Here is a 20,909-nt window from a genome sequence, read left to right as displayed (position 1 = left end):
ATTCAATGCTGAAGATGTGGCTCAGTGGCAAAAGGAATGCTTGCTGAATGTGCAGAAACTCTGGTTTTAGTCCTTAGCATTCCCCTCCAAAAATCATACTGATAAAAGTTTAATTAAGATTTCCTTTTCAGGACCATGTCTGTGACTTACTAAATACTATTGACGTTTGCCAAGTCTTCTTTGATATTGTAAGTATCATTTTGGGGAAAATTTCCTAATTTTCTCTGTTTTCAAAGAACTCAGGGAACTAATTGCTTTCCTTTAGAACAATTAGCAAGAGTTTAAAGTTCTAACATTGCTTATTTGGCTTGCTGAATAACTTTTAAAAATAGAACTTTTGTCATATATTTTTATATGTTATTAAATATAAATTTAATTCATTTGTAAAATAGCTGTTAGTTTTAGTTTTTTTAACTAAACTGGACAATATTTTTCTGTAAAATCATACTTGATAGTTTCCTTTGTTTGACCATTTTATAGATATAAGAAATTGTGGTGAGAAATGTGTCCATTGACTTAATAGTAAAAAATATAAAAGTTTAAATACGTCATTTTGCTTTGGTGAGATGGGTACCAATGCTTTTTTTTTTTTTTTTTTTTTGCTTTGTCCTTTTCAGCTATTACCAGCTTGAATACAGTGACACAATTCCTTTTCTTTCTCCATAAAATTGTGTCACAAACCAAGAACTTATCTGTAATTCCCAATTTTTACATGTTTACAGAAAGAAATTAGAAATCTAGAAATGGAGATAAACAAAATATGTAGATTTTTATGTGTTTCAGAGTTTCACAAGAAGGAGTTAAACTTGATTTTTCCCCCCAGACTGTGAACTTTGATTTAACAAAGAACTACTTAGACTTGACTGTAACTTACACAACATTAATGATTCTGCTGTCGCGGATTGAAGAGAGGAAGGCAATCATCGGGCTGTACAACTATGCACACGAGATGACCCACGGAGCAAGGTGGGCAGACGTCACACAGAGTGCTTCTGAAGTTCTCGGTCAGAGGCTCACAGCTCACTTAATGTGATGTGTGTTTTCAGTGACCGAGAATACCCACGCCTTGGTCAGATGATTGTGGACTATGAAAACCCTTTAAAAAAGATGATGGAAGAATTTGTACCCCATAGCAAGGTAAGAGCATATTTGTTTTGGTTGTTTCTTGTTTCTTTTCTTTTGTTTTTGAGACACGGTTTCTCTGTGTAGACCAGGCTGGCTTCAAACTCAGAGATTCACCTGCCTTTGCCTCCCAAGTGCTGGGATTAAAGGCTTGGGCCACCACTGCCTGGCAAGAGCTGTTTTTTGAGATGTCTGACAGTACACATAAGAGATTGTTTATCCTTGGGGAGTTAAAAAGATAACTTAGTTTTGAGGTTAAAAATTAAAATTATAATGGGTTATGAATAACTGTTTATGTGTGTGCTAGCTGTGCAGATTCACAATCATGTAAAGACTCCGGCTATATTGATTATAGTTACTAAGTTGAATTCAGTATGTAGAGGTAGTAAGGTGTGTAATGCAGTGTTCTTGGGTCTACCAATATACTCTGAAATATTGTCTAAGTCACTTAAACAACTTCATGGCTTCTCACTTTCCTTTATGGCCTAAATAGTCTTAAAGTAGCAGTCATCCTATGTGCTTTTTATAAAAATTGAAACGATCACTTTATCAAAAAAGTTTAGATATGTAGTATTGCATTAAGAATTTAGACATGAGAACACTTGAGGAGGCAGAGGCAGGTGGATCACTGCATTTGAGGGCAGCCTGGTTTACAAAGTGAGTCCTGGGCAGCCACGTCTAAAGACTGTCTCGAAAAACCAGCCACCCCCCCAAAACAACAACAATAACAACAACAAATAATTTAGACACAGGCCAGGGAAAGAGAGCTCAGTGGCTGAGAAAACCAGCTGCTCTTCCAGAGGACCCACACTGCAGCTGTCAGCCCCCTGTAACTCTAGCTCCTGCTGATACAGTGACCCTTTTAGACCTTTGCAGGTCCTGCACACATGTGACACACAGCTTCACACATACATGGCAACACTCATACTTGCAGTAAATCTCAAAAACATTTAAATAAGAGTTACCGGACGTGGTGGCGCATGCCTTTAATCCCAGCACTGGAAGGCAGAGGCAGGCGGATTGCTGTGAGTTCAAAGCCAGCCTGGTCTACATATAGAGTCCAGTACAGCCAAGCCTAACACAGAGAGACTCTGTCTTGAAAAACAAAACAAAAAACATACAAAAATAAAAAATAAAAAAGGATTTAGATACACAGTATTTCATCCTGAGACTTTAGAGTCATAGTATTGAATCAGTTTTAGCTGTATTTTGTCTTAGTCTCTTGATCAGAACAAGATTACAGGAATTTTGTGGAAATCATATGGAAATGCCCTTTTACTAAAGATAGATTGAAAGATATTTCTTTTAGTTTGTTTGTTTGTTTTCAAGACAGGCTTTCTCTATTTAGCCTTGGCTGTCCTGGACTTGCTTTGTAGAGCAGGCTGGTCTCGAACTCACAGCTATCCATCTGCCTCTGCCTCCCTCAGTGCTGGGATTAAAGGCATGCGTCACCATGCTTGGTGGGATAAATTTGATGGGAAGAAGTCTTGTCAGGGTAATTGTCCTGCAGCAGGACTTGTTAAACCTACATGCTTCCAAAGAGCTTCCGGCATCTCGTGCAACCTCACCATCTTAGGTAGAGTGAGGACTGGGGAGATGACACACAGGCTCAGAGTATGTGCGTCTTGGTCTGGTCCTCTCTTTGATAATTAACTGAACCGTTGAATGATTCCAGGTTTATATAATGCTATAGTTTTTCTTGACATTCAGTTATTATCAAGAATTTTCCATTGTTTTCTTGTGAAAAATTGAAGATACTTTTCCGATTTAATTTCTTTGCATAGCTGTATTATGTAAGGTGAAAATTTCTAATCTGAAAACCACAGATTAAAAATATCCAATGTCTAAAGCATTTTCCTTTTGAGCACTGACCTGATACCACATGTGGCAAATTGCTTTGACCTGATGGTCGGGTAGCAGCAAGAACAGAACATGATGTATGGTACTGAGACCCTAGAGCACACGCACAGCCTGCGACAGCCGGCAGGCTGGACAGTGCCCTTTCCAGCTGCCACAGTTGGGCTAACCTCTTCCAGGCAGTCTGCTGGTTTCTGCTGCTTGTTGGCAGCTGCTCTGGTTTCAGAACCTTCTTTGAAGCTTTCTTATCTGAGGGCCTTCTTTGCAGGTTCACTTCTTTTGTCTGAGAGGAACTCTTGGTTTTTATTTTCTACTCTGGCCGTAGGGGCTTAGTGGATCTAGTCAGTTTTGGGGACTTCTTGAAGCGATTTTAAGTTTCTTAGCTTCCTGTTTAAGGATCTTTCTTGCAGGATGGAACATTCTAATTCCCAGAATTTATATAGTGTCTCTCAACCTCTGTAGCTTCAGTTCCTGGGGATCCGATGACCTCTTTGACCTCTGCAGGCATCAGACATGCATGTGGTGTATATATTCACACATAACAGGCAAAACCACAATTATAAAATAAACATTTATTTAAAAAATAAGAGTACAGAATATGACTTTCTAAAAGCATTCTTTGGAGAAACAAAACACTCTTAAGATATCTTAATACTTAGTCATAGGGCTTGAGGATGCAGTTCAGTGGATAGAGTGCCTGCCTAGCATGCATAAAGCTCTGAGTTCAAACCCCAGCTTTCCAATAAATTAAGCATAACTTTACACACATACATCTTATCTTAGCCTTCAGGAAATGGAGGCAGGAAGCGCGGAAGTTCAGAGTCATTCTCTGTTACATAGTGAATTTGAGGCCAGCTTGGTATATATGAGACCTTTTTTCAAAAATCCCAAACAAGTGAAAAGTCTTAGCTATGGGCTAGGGAGGTGCCTTAGTGAGGAAAAACACTTCATGCAAGTATGAGGGCATGAGTCCAAATCCCTGGAACCCATGTAAAAGCCAGGTGCAAGTGCTTCTACTGAAGAGACGAGGCACGGACAGGAGAGTCCCCACAAGCCCAAGGACCAGCCAGCCTGATATATGCAGCATTGTATTACAAAGAAGCCCTGTCTGTCTTTTTTGGTTTTTCGAGAAACAGTTTCTCTTGTAACAGTCCTGGCTATCCTGTACTCACTTTTGTAGATCAGGCTGGCCTCTGCCTCCTGAGTGCTGGGATTAAAGCCCAGCTGGAAGCCCTGTTTCTCATGAGGCAGAAGAGTAGAGCTGACCTCTCAGAGATGTCTCTGCCTTCTGCAGGCATGCGTCCGTATTCACACACATGAATTGCTGTACATACACAGCTTCCAGAAAAACACAGAAACAAAGACTTAGGCATGTAATCACAGAGTTATTTTCTGTCAGCAAGAATCAATAGAAGCTTAAAAAGCGTGGGAGTTCAGTGCTGCTGTTTCAGAAATAAATAGTAAGTGAAGAGTCCAAAGCTGCCATACATTTTAACCTCTCAGGAAGTCACGTGGGGTCGAAGAGATGGCTCAGTGACTAGACACGAAGGCTCTTGTAGAGGGCCCAGGTTTGATCACCAGTACCCAGATAGCATAACTAAGAACCTATCACTCCAGTTCCAGGCCATCTTGTAGATCTTCTGAGTGCTAAAGCATCAGGCACACACGTGGTACACAGATACATGTGCAATCAGACACCCGCATGGGAAAGTAAATAAGTACTGGCCTCTGTCTTGCTTTGTTTTTAAGGAAGTAACATAGTTTCCATGATACAGCCCTTGCCCAGGAGCATCCAAGTGTAACTTGAGGAGACATGTGGCCTGTTATAGGGAGCATGCTGGAGTCAATTAGATGTGTACAGCCCTTGAGGCCGAAGTCTTAACTGGCAGAGGAACACACGATGCTTCAGCTTGTTTTCTGTTTTATCAGTCTCTTTCAGATGCACTGATTTCTCTTCAGATGGTATACCCTAGACGGAATCTTTCAGCAGACCAGTGGAGAAATGCCCAGTTGTTGAGCCTCATCAGTGCACCCAGTACAATGCTTAATCCCGCACAGTCTGACACTGTATGGACCCATTTTACCTTTTAAATATATATCATTTATTATTTAAACAACGTTAATCCAGTTCTTTTCTAATTAACTTTAGCCTGTCAGGTTTACCGTAAAATGTGTGTAAAAAATCATGTAGAGTTAAAATTTATTTTTCTTAGATCTCAAAAATTGAAGTTAACACAAGTGACCATTTTGTTTTGGGCTGCTGAGCTGGTTCAGTGGTTAAAGGTACTTGCCACCCAGCCTGATAACCAGTGTTTGGTTCCCAGGACCGAAGGCATGGTGGAAAGGGAGAGCCGACATACTGTGGCCTGCATGCATACCCAAATAAATGTAGTTTTAAAAAAGATTGTAAAAATTTGTTTCTATCATGGTACAGAAATTTTAAGATGTTGACAAGCATATAAACCAGAAACATGTCAAATCTTACCAATTAGAGAAAATCATTATTATGATCTGTGATACTTCTTTTCAGCTCTCTTGGCATATGAATGTAGATATTACAATTACAGAGAGGGTTCACTTGGGAGGAGATGCAGAGCACCCAGGCATAGGAATTTGTTTTCACCTGACTAAAATTAATCATTTGGAAGAATGTAAACTCCTGAAGTGAGCTTGAGAAATTGGGAAATTTCCAGAAAACAGTTGGCAGTAGTATTGTTCAGAGTGTGAGGGTGCAGATGTGAACGGTCACAGCTCTCTTTGTCCTCTGCTTGCTGCGTGGGTAAGTAATTACTAAACTTCTACCCAGTGTCTCAAATTTCTTGTGGTATTTGAACCAAGAATGGAACAGTAAGAATTCTTAGGAGGAGGAGAGGCAGAGAGTGACTAAGTGGGAAATTACTTAAAGAATTCATGTTAAGCACAGGTGTGTCTTCTCTTTTTAAGATGCCTTGTGAATATCTCTCTTTGGATGCAATGGAGAAATGGATTATCTGTAAGTAAAATGAGTTAGTTATGGGATTACCCTTCGGTTTAAGCATTAACGAAATGCCTGGTAACGGGCCTTACCTCTGACCTTCACTCTGTAGTGAACACCTCAGTCATTCCTCAGACTGATCCGATTAGAATGTAGATGCCCATGTCAGTGCAGACCGAGACCAGGGAGGAGCTCATGCCAAAGCTCAGGAGCTACTATCACTTTCAACACTAACCTTCTGTGTTTAGTCATTTTTTTAAATGTCACGTCTGGTTAGTTAAGTTTTAATTTACATGTGATAAAACGCTTTCTGTTTGGCAGTTTGATAGATTCTCAAGGGATAAAATTACCAGTGAGGCTTCTAGGCAGTTCGCACACTGGAAAAGCAAATGACATAGTAAAGAACAAGCGTTGGTGTGGTGTGCACAGTCAGGTTCCCTCTTCCCACTGCTCGCTACCACAGGCAGGGGTTTTGGATAGTTTGTGCTTTTTTTCTTGATGTATTAACTTTGTAAACTTTTTATTATAGTGCAGTGGTTATCAAGGTTCCTAACGCTGCAACCCTTTAATGTAGTTCCTCATGTTATGGTGACCACCAGCTGTAAAATTATTGTCATTGCTACTTCATAATTGTAGTGATTGTAGTGTATTATAGTGTAAATATCTGATATACAGGCTGCAAAATAGCAAAACAAGTATTAGACATAAAAGCCCACAGTTTTGTTAGATTTGGCTTAATCTAAAAATTAGATATTATTCAGCTTGTACTTAAAAATGACTGCAGGGTTTGAATACGCTAAACTTACCTAAGTTGTCTCATAGATTGGTACTACTAGTAACACTAACTTAAATATGGAAGAGGAATTTACTAGCACGTTCTGCTGTACTTAGACATGTTAGTTAATTTTGTTACGTCTCAGATTTGTGATAGTAATATTATTTTCTAGAAAGACAGTTTACACTTGTGATAGTAATATTACTTTCTAGAAAGACAGTTTCCACTTCTATGTTTTTGACGCTGAGGCTTTCAAGCATTGATTTTGCTTAACTATATAATGAGTCTTGGTTTTCACTTTATGACTGTGATTGAAGAATTGAGTTGAACAGTAGGGTTAGCTGTGTGGGTAACTGAAACACCATAACTAAAAGCAACTTGGGGTCATGAGGTTTATTTCAATTACATGTCCAGAGTGAGGAGGGAAGTCTTGATAGGCAGGAACTGAAGCAGACGCCATGGAGAGTGCTGCCTGTTGCGTTGCTCTGGTTGATTTCTTACGCTCCCAGGACCACCTGCCCCGGGTGGCCCCACCCACAGTGGGCTACACCCTCCCTCATCAATCACTAAATAAGAAAATCACCTGTGGGCTTACTCTCAGCTCCGTCTTATGGAGACATTTCCTTACTTGAGGTTCCCACCTCTACACTAGCTGTGTAAAAATGACACAAATTAGCCAGCACCTTGGAATTCAGTCTTGTTTTGTTTTAAAATGGGAATGACTATTGTGAAGCAGGAAATCTCAACAAAAGTTGAAACTTTATGCATATGCAAGTACTAAGTAAATGTTGACTGAATGAGCAGTGAGGCTTCATGCCCTGGTGTGCACGGCTAAGAAGGCATTTACAAGAATGTGTAGCACTGTATATTTCTGCAGGATTTCCAGATTAGGTAACCAAAAGTAAAAGATATTTAGAATTCACAGAAAGAAAGCAGCTTAATGCTTGTACTTCAAGAGTTAATACTTGGATGCTTCTCTTTTTTTCCGCCCCCCCCCCCCTCCCTTGAAAGGAGTCTCCTGGGCATTCCTGGCTAGCCTGAGACTCATTATGCAGACCAGGCTGGACTTGAACTCACTGCCTGCCTGCCTCTGTTACTTTAGAAGACTGATACTCTCTTGTCTGCCACACAGAATAATCATATGAGGTAATATGTGTGCAAAGATGTGTAAGGAGAAGCTCCTGACACAAGTGATGCTACTACCGTAGCATTTCTTCTGGCAACTATAAAAGTTGATTACTTTTATTTTCCAGTTACTTTAACAGCAGTAATGATTACTGTATCATGTATTAGTTTTTAATCTTTTGCTTAAACAAATGTTTTAAAATATTTTATTAGAAGAATTCACATAACCCCCCAAACAGTATCTTTGTCCCCTTTGTTAGTATGACTTCAGAGAAGTTACTTTGCAGAATATAGGAAATCATAAGTAAAAAGGACAAATATTGTTCATATATATGTATATATACATACCTATCTGTATGTATGTATTACAATATGAACCACTTAGGCACTTCCATTCAGTGATGAGGTTGTTTTCTTATCTGTGGAGTGTTGCATTGTAACCAAAGGAACAGGTCTGTGCAGTACTTGTAACTTGTACTTGTTTTTCTTTGTTTGAAGTTGGCTTTATTCTGTGCCATGGGATGCTTAATACGGAGGCCACAGCACTGAACCTCTGGAAGCTAGCTCTTCAGAGTAGCTCTTGCCTCTCCCTCTTTCGGGATGAAGTTTTCCACATTCACAAAGCTGCAGAAGATTTATTTGTAAACATTCGGGGGTATGGTGTTTTCAGTTCTATTCATTTTGAGGGGAGGGGGTGTTGAAAGGAATGTCTTTAGTTATTAAAGGAGTTATAGAGTTGGTCATATTGTACAGGAAGGTGTGGCCTAGACTGTCTTACGTTGGTCCCAGCAAGCTGCTTTTAACACTATTCTGATAATGGTAGAAATAAGATTCTTACAGGTAACTTTACTAATTAAAAATCTTTAGTGTTTCTTACCCTTTCCTAATTTGTATTCCAGAGAAATAGGTGTTCTTTTTTAAATTCATACACAATTTTATACATAAATATGATTGAAAGTGAAATAATAGAGTATATTGCCCCGCATGGTGGCACATGCCTTTAATCCCAGCAGGGGTCAGAGGTAGGCATGTCTCTTGAGTTTGAGCTAGCTTGGTCTACAGAGTGAGTGCCAGGGCAGACTGGGCTACACAGAGAAACCTTGTCTCCCTCCCACACCCCCAAGGAACAGATATATTCATAAAAGTATTTGAAGCAAAAAAAAAAAAAAAGTCATTAAATTATGCCTAACAATTACAGAATCCTGACCATAGCACTCAGGGATCACTGTTCTTGATGTCAGGGTGTGCCACAGAGACTTAACACTGTTCTTGATGTCAGGGTGTGCCACAGATACTTACACTGTTCTTGATGTCAGGGTGTGCCACAGACACTTACACTGTTCTTGATGTCAGGGTGTGCCACAGACACTTACACTGTTCTTGATGTCAGGGTGTGCCACAGACACTTACACTGTTCTTGATGTCAGGGTGTGCCACAGACACACTGTTCTTGATGTCAGGGTGTGCCACAGACACTTACACTGTTCTTGATGTCAGGGTGTGCCACAGACACTTACACTGTTCTTGATGTCAGGGTGTGCCACAGACACTTACATTACTTATATTTGCGGGTAATTACTCATTATCTGCAAAGCAAATACTTCTCTGAAGTGACTGTGAGGGTTTGTTACTGTCTTTAATAACTACATTTCTCTTGGGACCCTTTGGTCAGTCACATATAAGAGTAGTCATATAATCTTTTAAAATAAAGAATAGATGAAATACCCTGAATTACTTGTATTTAGCTGATTCCTTGTATTTATGCTGGAAAAAGTAACTTCAGGGGAAAAAGTATAATCTGTATATATTTTATGTCTTATTCAGTATTTTGTGCAGTTGAGACAAAAATGAAGCTTTTATTGGGTATTAAAAAATAACAATGGCCAGGTGGTGATGGCGCACACCTTTAATCCCAGCACTCAGGAGGCAGAGACAGGCGGATCTCTGTGAGTTCGAGGCCAGCCTGGTCTACAAAGCAAGTCCAGGACAGCCAAGGCTATTACATAGAGAGATCCTGTCTTGGAAAAAACAAAACAAACAAAAAAAGAATGTGAGTCTGGAGAGATGGCTTAGCCATTAAAGGCTAGGCTCACAACCAAAAATATAAAAAAATAGCAATGTGGTCGTGCATGCTTTTAGTCTCGGCTGAGGCAGAGGCAGGTGAAACCCTTGAGTTTGAGGCTAAGCTGTCCTACAGAGCAAGTTTCAGGACAGGTAGGGATATACAGAGAAATGCTGTCTTAAAAAAAAACAAAAGAAAAAAGAAAACAAACAGAAAACCACAAAAACAAAACCCAGTGTGCACTAACATTTGGAGCCGGTATGTATCTTCAGTGGACATTTGCATTACTCTGGGTACAAACTGAACACAGGCTCTCAAGCATCACTTATTTTGGAAAAAATTAAGTGGTTTGCTCTATGCACCCTGAGCACTTTATTCTTTATATTTCCAAACAGAAAAATAAAGTCTTAGGGATATGGCCCAGTGACCTTGTGTGTGAATACTGGAGGGATTCACCCCTTGATTAGGGCGTGGGGTGTCTCTGTCCTCACAAATGAGCCGTTGTCCTCTAGTCTCCACTGCCCTGCTTACTCCTGTCTTTGTTACTCCTAAGCGACAACTGTTCTGCCAAATCAAATAAAGTGCCAGGTTGCTTTTCTGCTTTTATTTTATTGTGCTAAAATAAAATGATAAAATTTGTATTATGCCTTAGTATGTTAGCCTCTACTTTATCAGAATCTCTTACGGCTGCCTGTAATCCCATCACCTGGGGAGGCAGAGGCCCAGTCTGGCCTACAAAGCAAGTCCAGAACAGCCAAGGCTGCACAGAGAACACTCTCTGGAAAAACCATAAATATTTAAACTGGTTAATCTGATCATATTCACTGAGCTTATGCATGTAAATTTTACTGATACCACAAAACTAATTACTTTTATCCTTTAGGTATTTATTTTAAAATTGTATTTTATTTTTATTCATATGTGTATGTGTATGCTCCTGTGTAAGGAAGCCGGAAGAAGGTATTGGAGTCTCTGGAACAAGGTTATAGGTAGTGTAGTTGTGAGCTGCCATGTAGGCGCTGGGAACCAAACCTGGGTCTCTGCAGGAATAGCAAGTGCTCTGAGTTGGTGCAGCATCTCTTCAGCTCTGGTCCTGGGTGTTGTGCAGCCCCACTCCAAAATCCTTCTTTCTTTTATTTTTCTTTTTTGAGTTATCAGTCACATTAAAAAGAATTGTCATAATGAAGTCATGAGTATGAAAGTGTATTAGTTACAAGGCCCATATTACACATTTTAGACATGTTCTCAAAGAAAAAAATTAATCTTGGAATGCTTACATATAGAAATAGGGATTCCTTTGGTGTAAAGAGCTCAGCTAAGTTATTCCTTTACAAATTTTCAGTTTTTATCACTAGTATTTATGAAATTATTTGCTTACACTTTTATTTTAGTGGTACATCTGAACTAATTAATATTGGAGTTCTGTTTCTTTTACTTTTTATTAGAAGCCCTCCCCAACCCCCACTGGGAGTGCCACTGTGTAGACCAGGCTAAACTTGAACTTACAGAGATCCACCTGCCACGGACTCTGAGTGCTGAATTAAAGGCATGCACCATAGAAAGGACCTCCCCCCTCTATATGCACACATGCACACATACGTGTGCGCGCGCGTGTGCGTATTTAAAGTAAACAAAATGCTGCTTTCCTGCCTTAGCTTTCTGACCCACAAAACACCTACATTCAAAATTGCTGCTGTTGATTCCTCGTGTATCTTTGGAATGTATCTGTGCTTATGAGTGACCTTTCTAGTGTCAGAAGCAGTCGTTTTTTGAGTGCTTTAGATACTTGGAAATGACTTAACTATATCAAAAGTTTTATATATATATATATATAATAAAATTTGCATCATGAAGTTTCATTTTATTTTTGGATTTGCTATAAATTTTTTAAAGGAAGATTTGAATAAAGTACTAGAAAATACATTTTAGGTAGCTAGACTCACCCATCCTTTCCTTTGTTAATCACTGTTATTGTTGTTGGAAATAAGTATTTCATGTATTTTAACATTTCCCTTTAGTATTTCACTTACTCTTTTTGTTTTTCTTTTGAAATTAAGGTTGACAAGGTTTTTTTTTTCTTACACACAGCTACAATAAACGTATTAACGACATAAGAGAATGCAAGGAAGCAGCTGTGTCGCATGCGTGAGTACTTCCATTGTGAGGCGGGCCTTCTTAAAATACTGCTTTGTTAAATGAAGGCAGGTCAGTGAGATGGAAGTGTACAAGATGAAAACTTTGAATTTAAGGAAAAACAAGTATGTAACCCCTGTAACTAGCAACTTTGTAATTAGTGTAGATCTTAGATGTTTTGAAACACTGATAAAAGTTCCTACAGAGGCCTTTTTTATTTTAGTTGTTAGTGTTTTGTTTTTTATTTAAATAGTGCATGTATTTAGTTAGAATAAGCACGGGTGTGTGCCTGTGCTTGCACGACAGTGCTCACGACAGTGCTCATGTGGTGGTCAGGGGAAACCTTGGGGGATTCTGGAGATGAAACTCAGAGGGGCTGCCCTGATGGCGGGTGCTGTTACTAACTTACCCATCCCTGCAGGTCCTGGTTGTTAGCTCCTCCTGCCATGTGCTCTCCACAGCAGTGCCTGCAAGCTGTGCTGACTGCTGTACAACCCCACGAACGTTGTTACACTCTTACACTAATGCAAACAATGGGAGGCCATGACACACTTTCAGAAGTGTGTTAACTCCACACCTTTTTCCAATTTTATATTCTTAAGTTAATGACTATATAGGAATTGGTATATGTATGACCTGTAAACAACTTACCAGTTTTCTCGTGGAATAGATATCTCAACTTAGTTGTTATATGCATGATTATATATTCTGCAGTGAGCTTAGATAAGAGGAAATAGTGATATTGTCTGACCCATCAGTGTTTCTTCGAGGCAGAGAAAAGATTAGTCCTCGTCCTTTGTGTGTGATCGTTCCCTGGGCCTACATTGTCCACCTGAGTGACGCACAGGTGACATGGTGCTGTCTTCCCCCACAGTGGCTCAATGCACAGAGAAAGACGGAAGTTTTTACGGTCTGCACTGAAAGAACTGGCGACTGTCCTCTCTGATCAGCCCGGCCTGCTTGGTCCCAAGGTAACTGATTGATAAGTGCGCCCTATCAACACTACAAAAGTGTGTATTCTGTGGGAAAGTTGACTGAAGTTTGAGCCAACAGTGGCGTTGCTGGCTTGAGGCTCAGCACCCACTCCTGCCTTTGCCTCATTCTCACATGTGTGCTCGTCTCAGTGTGCACTGCTCTGTGCTCTGTCTTGTACTGGCTGGCTTTTTAAATTTAGCGTTATTCTTTGTCAGGGACTTTTCACTTAGAGTAAGACTGTGAGGAAACTTGGTTTTTAATTGTTGAGTAATCAATTTTTTGTTTGTTTGTTGTTAAATAGGCACTTTTTGTTTTTATGGCATTATCTTTTGCCCGTGATGAAATTATCTGGCTGCTCCGTCATGCAGACAATATGCCAAAGAAGAGCGCAGATGACCTTGTGGATAAGTGAGTGAGCTGCGCTGGTCAGCACCTGCTTCCTGTTCAGTCTGCTTCATGGTCATGAGTCTAAGGACTTACATTAAAGCAAAGATGTTTTCAACACTCTTTGGGTTTTTTTTTATATTTGTAATAGACTAAGTGTTGGTAAATAGCTTTAAATGATGTAAATTAGAATGCATAAACTCTAGGGCTTTTAATATTTTCTATTACAGTAGTGAAGAGACACCCCCCCCCCCCCCGCTTTGGCTCTGTCCAGTATATTTCCTATGCACTTGGTTTTCAAAATTATTATTGCACAAAACATTACATAAAAACCATGCTTTCGCTGCCATCAGTGTGGCATTTGAGGTATCTTACTGTGGTCTGTAGTTTCTCAGTCAGAGTTAGATAATTAGAAAAAAAACAGTACACACAGAAAATCTTTTTGGTTTTAAGAGATAGGGTCTCTCTGTTTAAGCCCTGGCTGTCCTGGGCTTCCTTTGTAGACCAGGGTGGCCTTGAACTCACAGAGATCCACTGGCCTCTGCCTTCTGCGTGCTGAGATTAAAGACATGCACCACCACTGCCATGTAGGAAAATCTTATTTCTTGTCAATAATCTTCGAATAGTTTTCAGAAAAAATTAATATATCTATGATAAGTGAAATTTGTACTTTCAATTGAAAATTCACTCTTAGTATTTTTCTTTCCCTGTAATTTTGTTGACATAAAAGAATTTAAGAGCCGGGTGTGGTGGGGCTCATATCTTTAATCCCAGGAGGGAGTGGCAGGTAGATTTCTGTGAGATCAAGGCCAGCCTAGTTTACAAAGTGAGTCCAGGACAGCAAGGTCTACCAGAGAAACCCTGTCTCAAAAAACAAAACAACAAAGAAAGAACTTAAAAGGAAATAATTGACAGTAAAAATTAATGGCTTTTCTTAGGGGGAAAGTTCTAGAAATAGTACCAGAAACATTTAATATTTTTGTGACAACAGTAAACTTATTCTCTGAAACTTTTCTCTTGACTTTTCACAAAGGCACATTGCTGAGCTGATATTTTATATGGAAGAGCTTAGAGCACATGTCAGGAAGTACGGGCCCGTCATGCAGAGGTACTATGTGCAGTACCTCTCTGGCTTTGACGCCGTTGTCCTCAATGAACTCGTGCAGGTAAGATGTCTCCTCATCCCCTTGGTCCTTTGCTTACTGCCTGTTGATTAATTGACTTTTAAACTGCAGTCATATACCAAATGGTATAAACAGAAGTAAGCCATGGTCACATCTGCCAGAGGCCATTGTCTATAGGTGAAGGAACCAACTTGCAAAGTTAGTGTCTCGAGTTTGTACACACAAGGATGAACACAATAAAGTCAACAGTTACTTTTTCCCAGGATGGATGTGTGCTAATCAAATTTTAGAGGGCCTTACAAAGGAGCTTAGTCAGGACTTGGAAAGATCATGCTCACCTGGTATGGATAAAGCATTGCTACAGGCCAAGGAGAAGATAGGCCAGAAAGAAGACTTGTTCCGTTACACTAGGTGGACACTGAGCTTGGAGCGCGGCTCCATACAGAGGATGACATGGCAGGTCATTTACTAGAGGAAACATCAGGTGGAGAGGATGCCTTTTTGAAGAATATGTTACATGATGGTCAGTAAATGAAAAATTCCATCTGAATCTAGTCAAATGTCCTAATTTTATTTTTATTTTGAGTTTTCCTCTTTGATTTTTAATCTTTGCTTTTTTCTAAAAAATTTTTTCAGTAATTTCTTTAGTTTTATTTTAACATAAATTTTCTTTAATTTTATTGAAGACAAACTGTACTAAAATATTTTTTCATTTTGCTCTACCCTATAAACTCACAGGTATTTAAACTACTATATACTAATGAATGATACAAAAAAGGAGCAATAAAATTCTCTTTGAAGCTCTGATTTTCCTGGACTCATTTATTTACTTTATCCACTAGGTGGCGCTCAGATACTTTTAAAAATTATTATTAAATCTTAGTTGTTAAAAAGGACCAGAAAGAACACTTGTTAAACCCTGGAGAGCATTATTGCCTTGTAGTTTTTATTTACAGCTATTCACTAGATGAACTTTAGCCTATCATTGTTATTTATTATTTATTTATAATAGCATATAATTTTAAAACCAACCTAAACTTTCTAGTTTCATGTTGATGTTGAACCTATGTTGAGGCTCTTTGGATACTTACTAAGAAACTTTACAGATTGTTGATGTTTTACTAAAATGTTCAATCCACTTCAAATGTTTTGGAGTGCTTTATATAAAATAGCGTGTACTAACACTGAGAAAATTCTTAGCATTTCTCCTGGACCTGAAGTGAGATTAGTACCAAGAATAGTAATGTTAAGTTGCTGTGCCCACTGATAGTATATCTTATTAAGTTGATAGAGCTGTGAGGGTAGATACCATTGTTGAAGAAAGGGTTGATACAACTTGCTATTTCATAAGGAACAGAACTGGCCTTCAAACTTAAGTCTTTGTAACAAGAGGTACAGCTTCTTCTGTTTCCTTTCAGGATACATTCGTGGTACTTCTAACTTTTTGCTAAGGTGTAAATGTAAAAGTAAGATTACAAACCTGTTCTTGAGGTTTGTTATAAATATTAGTTTTTATATTGTATTAATGTTTAAAGAACACAATTTAGCATTTTGACCATTTTGGGTGTATAGTTCAGTGACATGTACACTCATGTTGCTGTGTAAGTCTTAGTGTTTTCAAACTAAATTTTATATACATTGTTTATGACCTAAGTATCTACCTTTGTTTAATTTTTTAAACTTTTAAAAAAGATTTTTTTTTTTACTTTATGTGTAAGCGTATTTTGATTACATGTACCATATGCATATACTTGGTTTTGGCACAGCATTGCCCTGAACCTGAATTAAAGACAGTTGAGAGTCACCATGTGGGTGCTAAGAACCAAAGTCAGATTCTGTAACAACTAAGCTATCCCCAGCCCTATGTGTGCTTTTGCTGTTGTTATCTTTTGTTTTTAATGTCCACTTTAGGTTTAGATTTTGTTTTGTTTTGTTTTTTGAGACAGGGGCTCTCTATGTTAGCCTGGGCTGTTCTGGATTTGCTTTGTAGATCAGGTCAGCCTTGAACTCACAGTGATCCACCTGCCTCTGCCTCCTGAGTGCTGGGATTAAAGGCATGAGTTTTTAAAACTCACTTCTTATTTTTACTTTTTTTAAATTAAGTATTTTTTATTTTTTACATACACATTTATATTATTACACATATACACAATAAACTACCTATAGCAAGAAGAACCATGACACAATCAGGAATTATATAAATGTTACATTCTTAGTGTTTTGGCTATTCATATTTGGCAGCCTTGAAGAAAACATCTTTCCTATCTTGGTGCCTCTAGAATTCTGAATGTAAATCAATGTCTATCATTTCTTGTCATTATCAACTTGAAACGTCTATCTAGACCTAAAGATATCTTAACCCCTAAACAACTAAGCTTAATTGTAAAACTAAACTGTTTGGTCTTCAGTTCCATCAGAGACTTGAGAAGGAATAAACTTGATTACCTGAATAAGCAGGGAGTGCAGGTTTGCAGCTTCCCAAATGACAGTTTACTGCCTGCTCAGTCACCCAAAATTCTATAATATTGGAGCATCCTCTTCAGCTTTCTAACCCAGTATATCTGACAGACATAATTGTGAGGCAGGAACTATTGAGGACTTGCTTACCCTGTCTTGGCAGAGTTTGGCCGTAGACTCTACCTGCATCCAAGCTTGCCCTTTTTCAGGAAGAATCCCATCTGGTAGAAACAAGGGCATTTTGCCCAGGGGCTGGTTTGCCACATTTGAAGCCACCTCCATTGTTTTTACTTTTGAAGTGCTGTGGATTGAACTACGGGCCTGTAACCTGCAGGTAAAGCTGTGCTGCTGAGCAGTGCCCCAAGTCCCCTAGATGCTTATTTTCTTAACCAGTTAAAAGAGTTTTGCTTGGGAATTTACTGGTTACTGTGGTCCTACCATGTTTTTTGTTGGTGTGGCTGGATTTTGCATTTTTTTTTTGGTCCTGTTTTTGAGACATTTTTTACATGTATTAAAAATAATCTTTTAAAATTTCCCTCCAGGTTTAATGCAGTACATATTCATCTAACACACCACATTTGACACAGAACGTTTCGAGCATCGCTGTGCATCTTCACGGTGGATTTCTCATTGATCTTTTTAATTGTGATGTCCTCTCATTGCAATTTGACTTCCTGAAACATTTTTCATGCATATGGAATCACATTTTATAATCTCTTGGCTTTATTCTTTCCACTAGCATAGCATTGTGAGATTTATTTAATGGCACAGATGAGTGTTTGATTCCTCTTTCTTCCTGAAAAATCATTCTGTAGTGTTGATAAACCAATTTATTTATCCACTTGCTGATGCACCTGTGAGTTGTCCAACTAGATGGCTTTCACATTACTTTTTGTTTTCAGAATCTCTCTGTTTGCCCAGAAGATGAATCAATCATCATGTCCTCTTTTGTTAACACTATGACTTCCCTAAGTGTAAAACAAGGTAAGGAGTGGCATGGTGTCTTTTAGTTGCTCTCAAGTTGGATTATTAAAGAGAATTTCAACGGTTAAATTTTATAAAAATCATTTCTTTAATATTTGGATATACATCATCTGTTACCTTTGTCTTAATTTAGTTCTGTCAGAGCAAAGGTTTCCAAAATGGGTTTTCAGATAGTGTTCATAAAAATGTAAGAGTTATTTGGTGGTATTTATTATTTGGAGGAAAAAGAGGTGTCCAGTGACAAAAAAAGTGAGCCAGGATTACTGAGTACTATGTGTGGCTTTGGCATACCAGTGCACTGGCATCAGCAATTAGCATGTTTATCTGAAACTGGTCATGGTGGGAACCTTAAGTGCCTGCACTGGGGAAGCAGAGCCAGGCCAGCTTTCTTCACATAGTGTATTTCAAAGAGGCCCTGATCTGAAGGCCAAATAGTAAGAATTAATTTAAAGTTTGTACTAGTCATTTTTTATGTTTTGTCCCATTTAGTCCGCACCATTAAGAAAATAGTTACTACATTTGTCAGATTTGGAAACTAGGTTTCCCTAAAGGGTTTAAGCATTAATCACTCAATTATTTGTAAGTAAGAGTAGTTATTGAGGTTAGATATACCAATCTCAAAAATCCATGTTTCACCTACATAGCTGGTCATTGCTTGAACCTTCTGTTCCAATAGACTGATTTTTTTCCCATTTGTATTCTTTATAAAAAGATGTCAAAAACCCTGAGAAGATTAGGTTGGTAAGTATGTATTTTAGTCCCATCAAGCTTTATGCTTAGTGTATAGTATGGGCACACTGCCATGTTGTGTAATGATGCTTGGTCTGTGAGGCGTTGCCTTGTGGAGTTTCAGCGTTCTAACGCTGTGCTGCTCTCTCATGCTGTGAGCACATGAAGACTCAGAGCTCTTTGAGAGAAGCCAGCTTCTTCTGCCACAGCTGCCAGGATTTGAGAAGTGTCACTGTCTTAAGACAGCTCCTGAATTAAAATGTGTGAATTTTTTTTATATATAATTAGAAAATTCATTTTATATAAGCCATCCTAACTATTTTTCAGGGTATTGTTTACTTAGTTATATTCAGTATCTAAGCACCAGTCTACAGAGCTTTTCGTGTTGGAAAATTGGAACTTTGGTGATTACAGCCCTGTTTTCCACTCCTATAACCTGTAATAACACCGTTTTACTTTGTTTCTGTAAATTTGTTCTAAAACACTTATCAGGAGGCATGTAGTTGCATCTTGTGACTATGGCTAGCTGTTTGTTTCCCCCTTTCTTATTTCCTTCCTTCCTTCCTTCCCCCCTCTGTCTCTTTCTTTCTTTCATTTACTTTTTATTTTTGAGCGTGAAGATCTCATACTTTACTTCATGTGTCCTCCAACTCTTTACATAATCCTCTGCCTCAGCTTCCCCAAATAGATGGAATTTAGGCAGAAGACACTGTCTGGCTCTGACTCATTGAACATGATGTCATCAGTGTTCAGCCATATGTAGAATTTCCTTCCTATTTAAGACTAATATTCTGTTGTAATTTCTATGACATTTTATGAAATCACTTATTTTTAGCAAACACATAAGTTGCCTACACTTTGGGATATTTTGAATTACCCAGGTATAACAGTGGGTGTACAAATACCACTTTGAGACTCTGTTTTTGGTTTTTGTTTTTGTTTCCCCCGTTGGTTATATACCCAGAAATTGAATTGTCTTAGCTCTTTTTCCCTTTGTTTTGGCTTTGTTGTTGTTTGTGAGACATGCTCTCACTAGGTAGGTCTGGCTGTCCTGGAACTCACTGTATAGACCAGGCTGGCACCAAACTCAAAGAGATCTTCCTGCACCTGCCCCCCGGTGCTGGCATTGAAGGCCTGCATCGTTACACTGGGCGGACCTAACCCTTAGAGTATAAAATAGACCCAGCAATTTGTAGAATCATTAATTTGTTTTCTCCTGTTGTTTCTATTATTACAGTTGAAGATGGGGAAGTATTTGACTTCCGAGGGATGAGATTAGATTGGTTTAGGCTACAGGTAAGAATAACATGATTTGTATTGCTCTGTTTTGTTTGAATAGTTTTACAACTATGAATTAACTTACTGAAAAGATGTCTCTCATGTGATAATCACAAACATGAAATATTTTATACATTATTAAACTTGTATAAATATATTCCTAACAAGCCAATAGAGGTTTTTACTATTATAGGTTATAATTTTATGACATGCATAAATTTTTATCTAGTTCTCTTGATTATCCTGACTCATAGCTTTACATTTTAATGTGAAAATACAGAGTTTATTTTGATGAAACACATTTATAGTGTACTTATGAACTTAAAAAAAGGCATTGGGCTTGTATCCTGTATAGCACTTGATATAAATAACAGTTTAATTATAATACCACAGCAGCTACAGACAGTATGTAAACAGAGTTGTAATGTATTTCAATAAAACTTTATTTATAAAAATAAGCAACTGATCTGTAGTCCCTGAACTATCATCACCTGATCCATTTACCCAAACTTTTATTTCTGAACTACAGAACTACATAGTTAGTTTTCAGTAGAGTCACTTCATATGTATTTCTTAAGTATGTTTTTAAACTAATCCTAATATCTTTGTGTATACTATATAAACAGTAGTGGACTGTCTTTATTGTTAGACAAAGAGGAGTTAGTTACCTAGTTTGAGAGTTTTATAATCTGACTATGGAGACAAAGCATACAAAATATAAAAGGAAAAAGTAGTTGAAAATCTAAAAGATGGGGGCTCGAGAGATGGCTCACTAGTTAAGAGCACTGGCACTTCCAGAAAACCTGGGTTTGACTCCCAGCACACACATGATGGCTCACAGCTGTCTGTAACTCTGCTTGCAGGGGTTTCGGTGCCATTCTCTGACTTCTGGGTAATAGGCATACAAATTGTGCATAGACATACATGTAG

General features: G+C 38.4%; 1 protein-coding gene across 4 annotated transcripts in view; it reads left to right on the top strand.

Annotated features, from left to right (window-relative positions):
* The window catches only part of NCKAP1 (NCK associated protein 1), an 82,323-nt gene that overhangs the window by 26,353 nt on the left and 35,061 nt on the right, over positions 1–20,909 (top strand). For all 4 annotated transcript variants that reach the window (XM_084799174.1, XM_084799176.1, XM_084799173.1 and 1 more), the window contains 12 exons: positions 132–188; positions 824–966; positions 1,047–1,137; positions 4,909–5,046; positions 5,923–5,971; positions 8,352–8,508; positions 12,004–12,060; positions 12,923–13,019; positions 13,325–13,431; positions 14,441–14,573; positions 17,891–17,972; positions 19,939–19,997. In XM_084799174.1, coding sequence (XP_084655300.1) covers positions 132–188; positions 824–966; positions 1,047–1,137; positions 4,909–5,046; positions 5,923–5,971; positions 8,352–8,508; positions 12,004–12,060; positions 12,923–13,019; positions 13,325–13,431; positions 14,441–14,573; positions 17,891–17,972; positions 19,939–19,997 — 1,170 coding nt within the window. The remainder of the gene's footprint in view (positions 1–131; positions 189–823; positions 967–1,046; positions 1,138–4,908; positions 5,047–5,922; positions 5,972–8,351; positions 8,509–12,003; positions 12,061–12,922; positions 13,020–13,324; positions 13,432–14,440; positions 14,574–17,890; positions 17,973–19,938; positions 19,998–20,909) is intronic.

Source organism: Acomys minous (genome assembly GCF_964271855.1).
Source record: "Acomys minous genome assembly, chromosome: 10".
NCBI classification, from domain to species: domain Eukaryota; kingdom Metazoa; phylum Chordata; class Mammalia; order Rodentia; family Muridae; genus Acomys; species Acomys minous.
The sequence above is the reverse complement of the archived record's forward strand: the minus strand, read 5'-3'. Positions and strand labels throughout refer to the sequence as shown.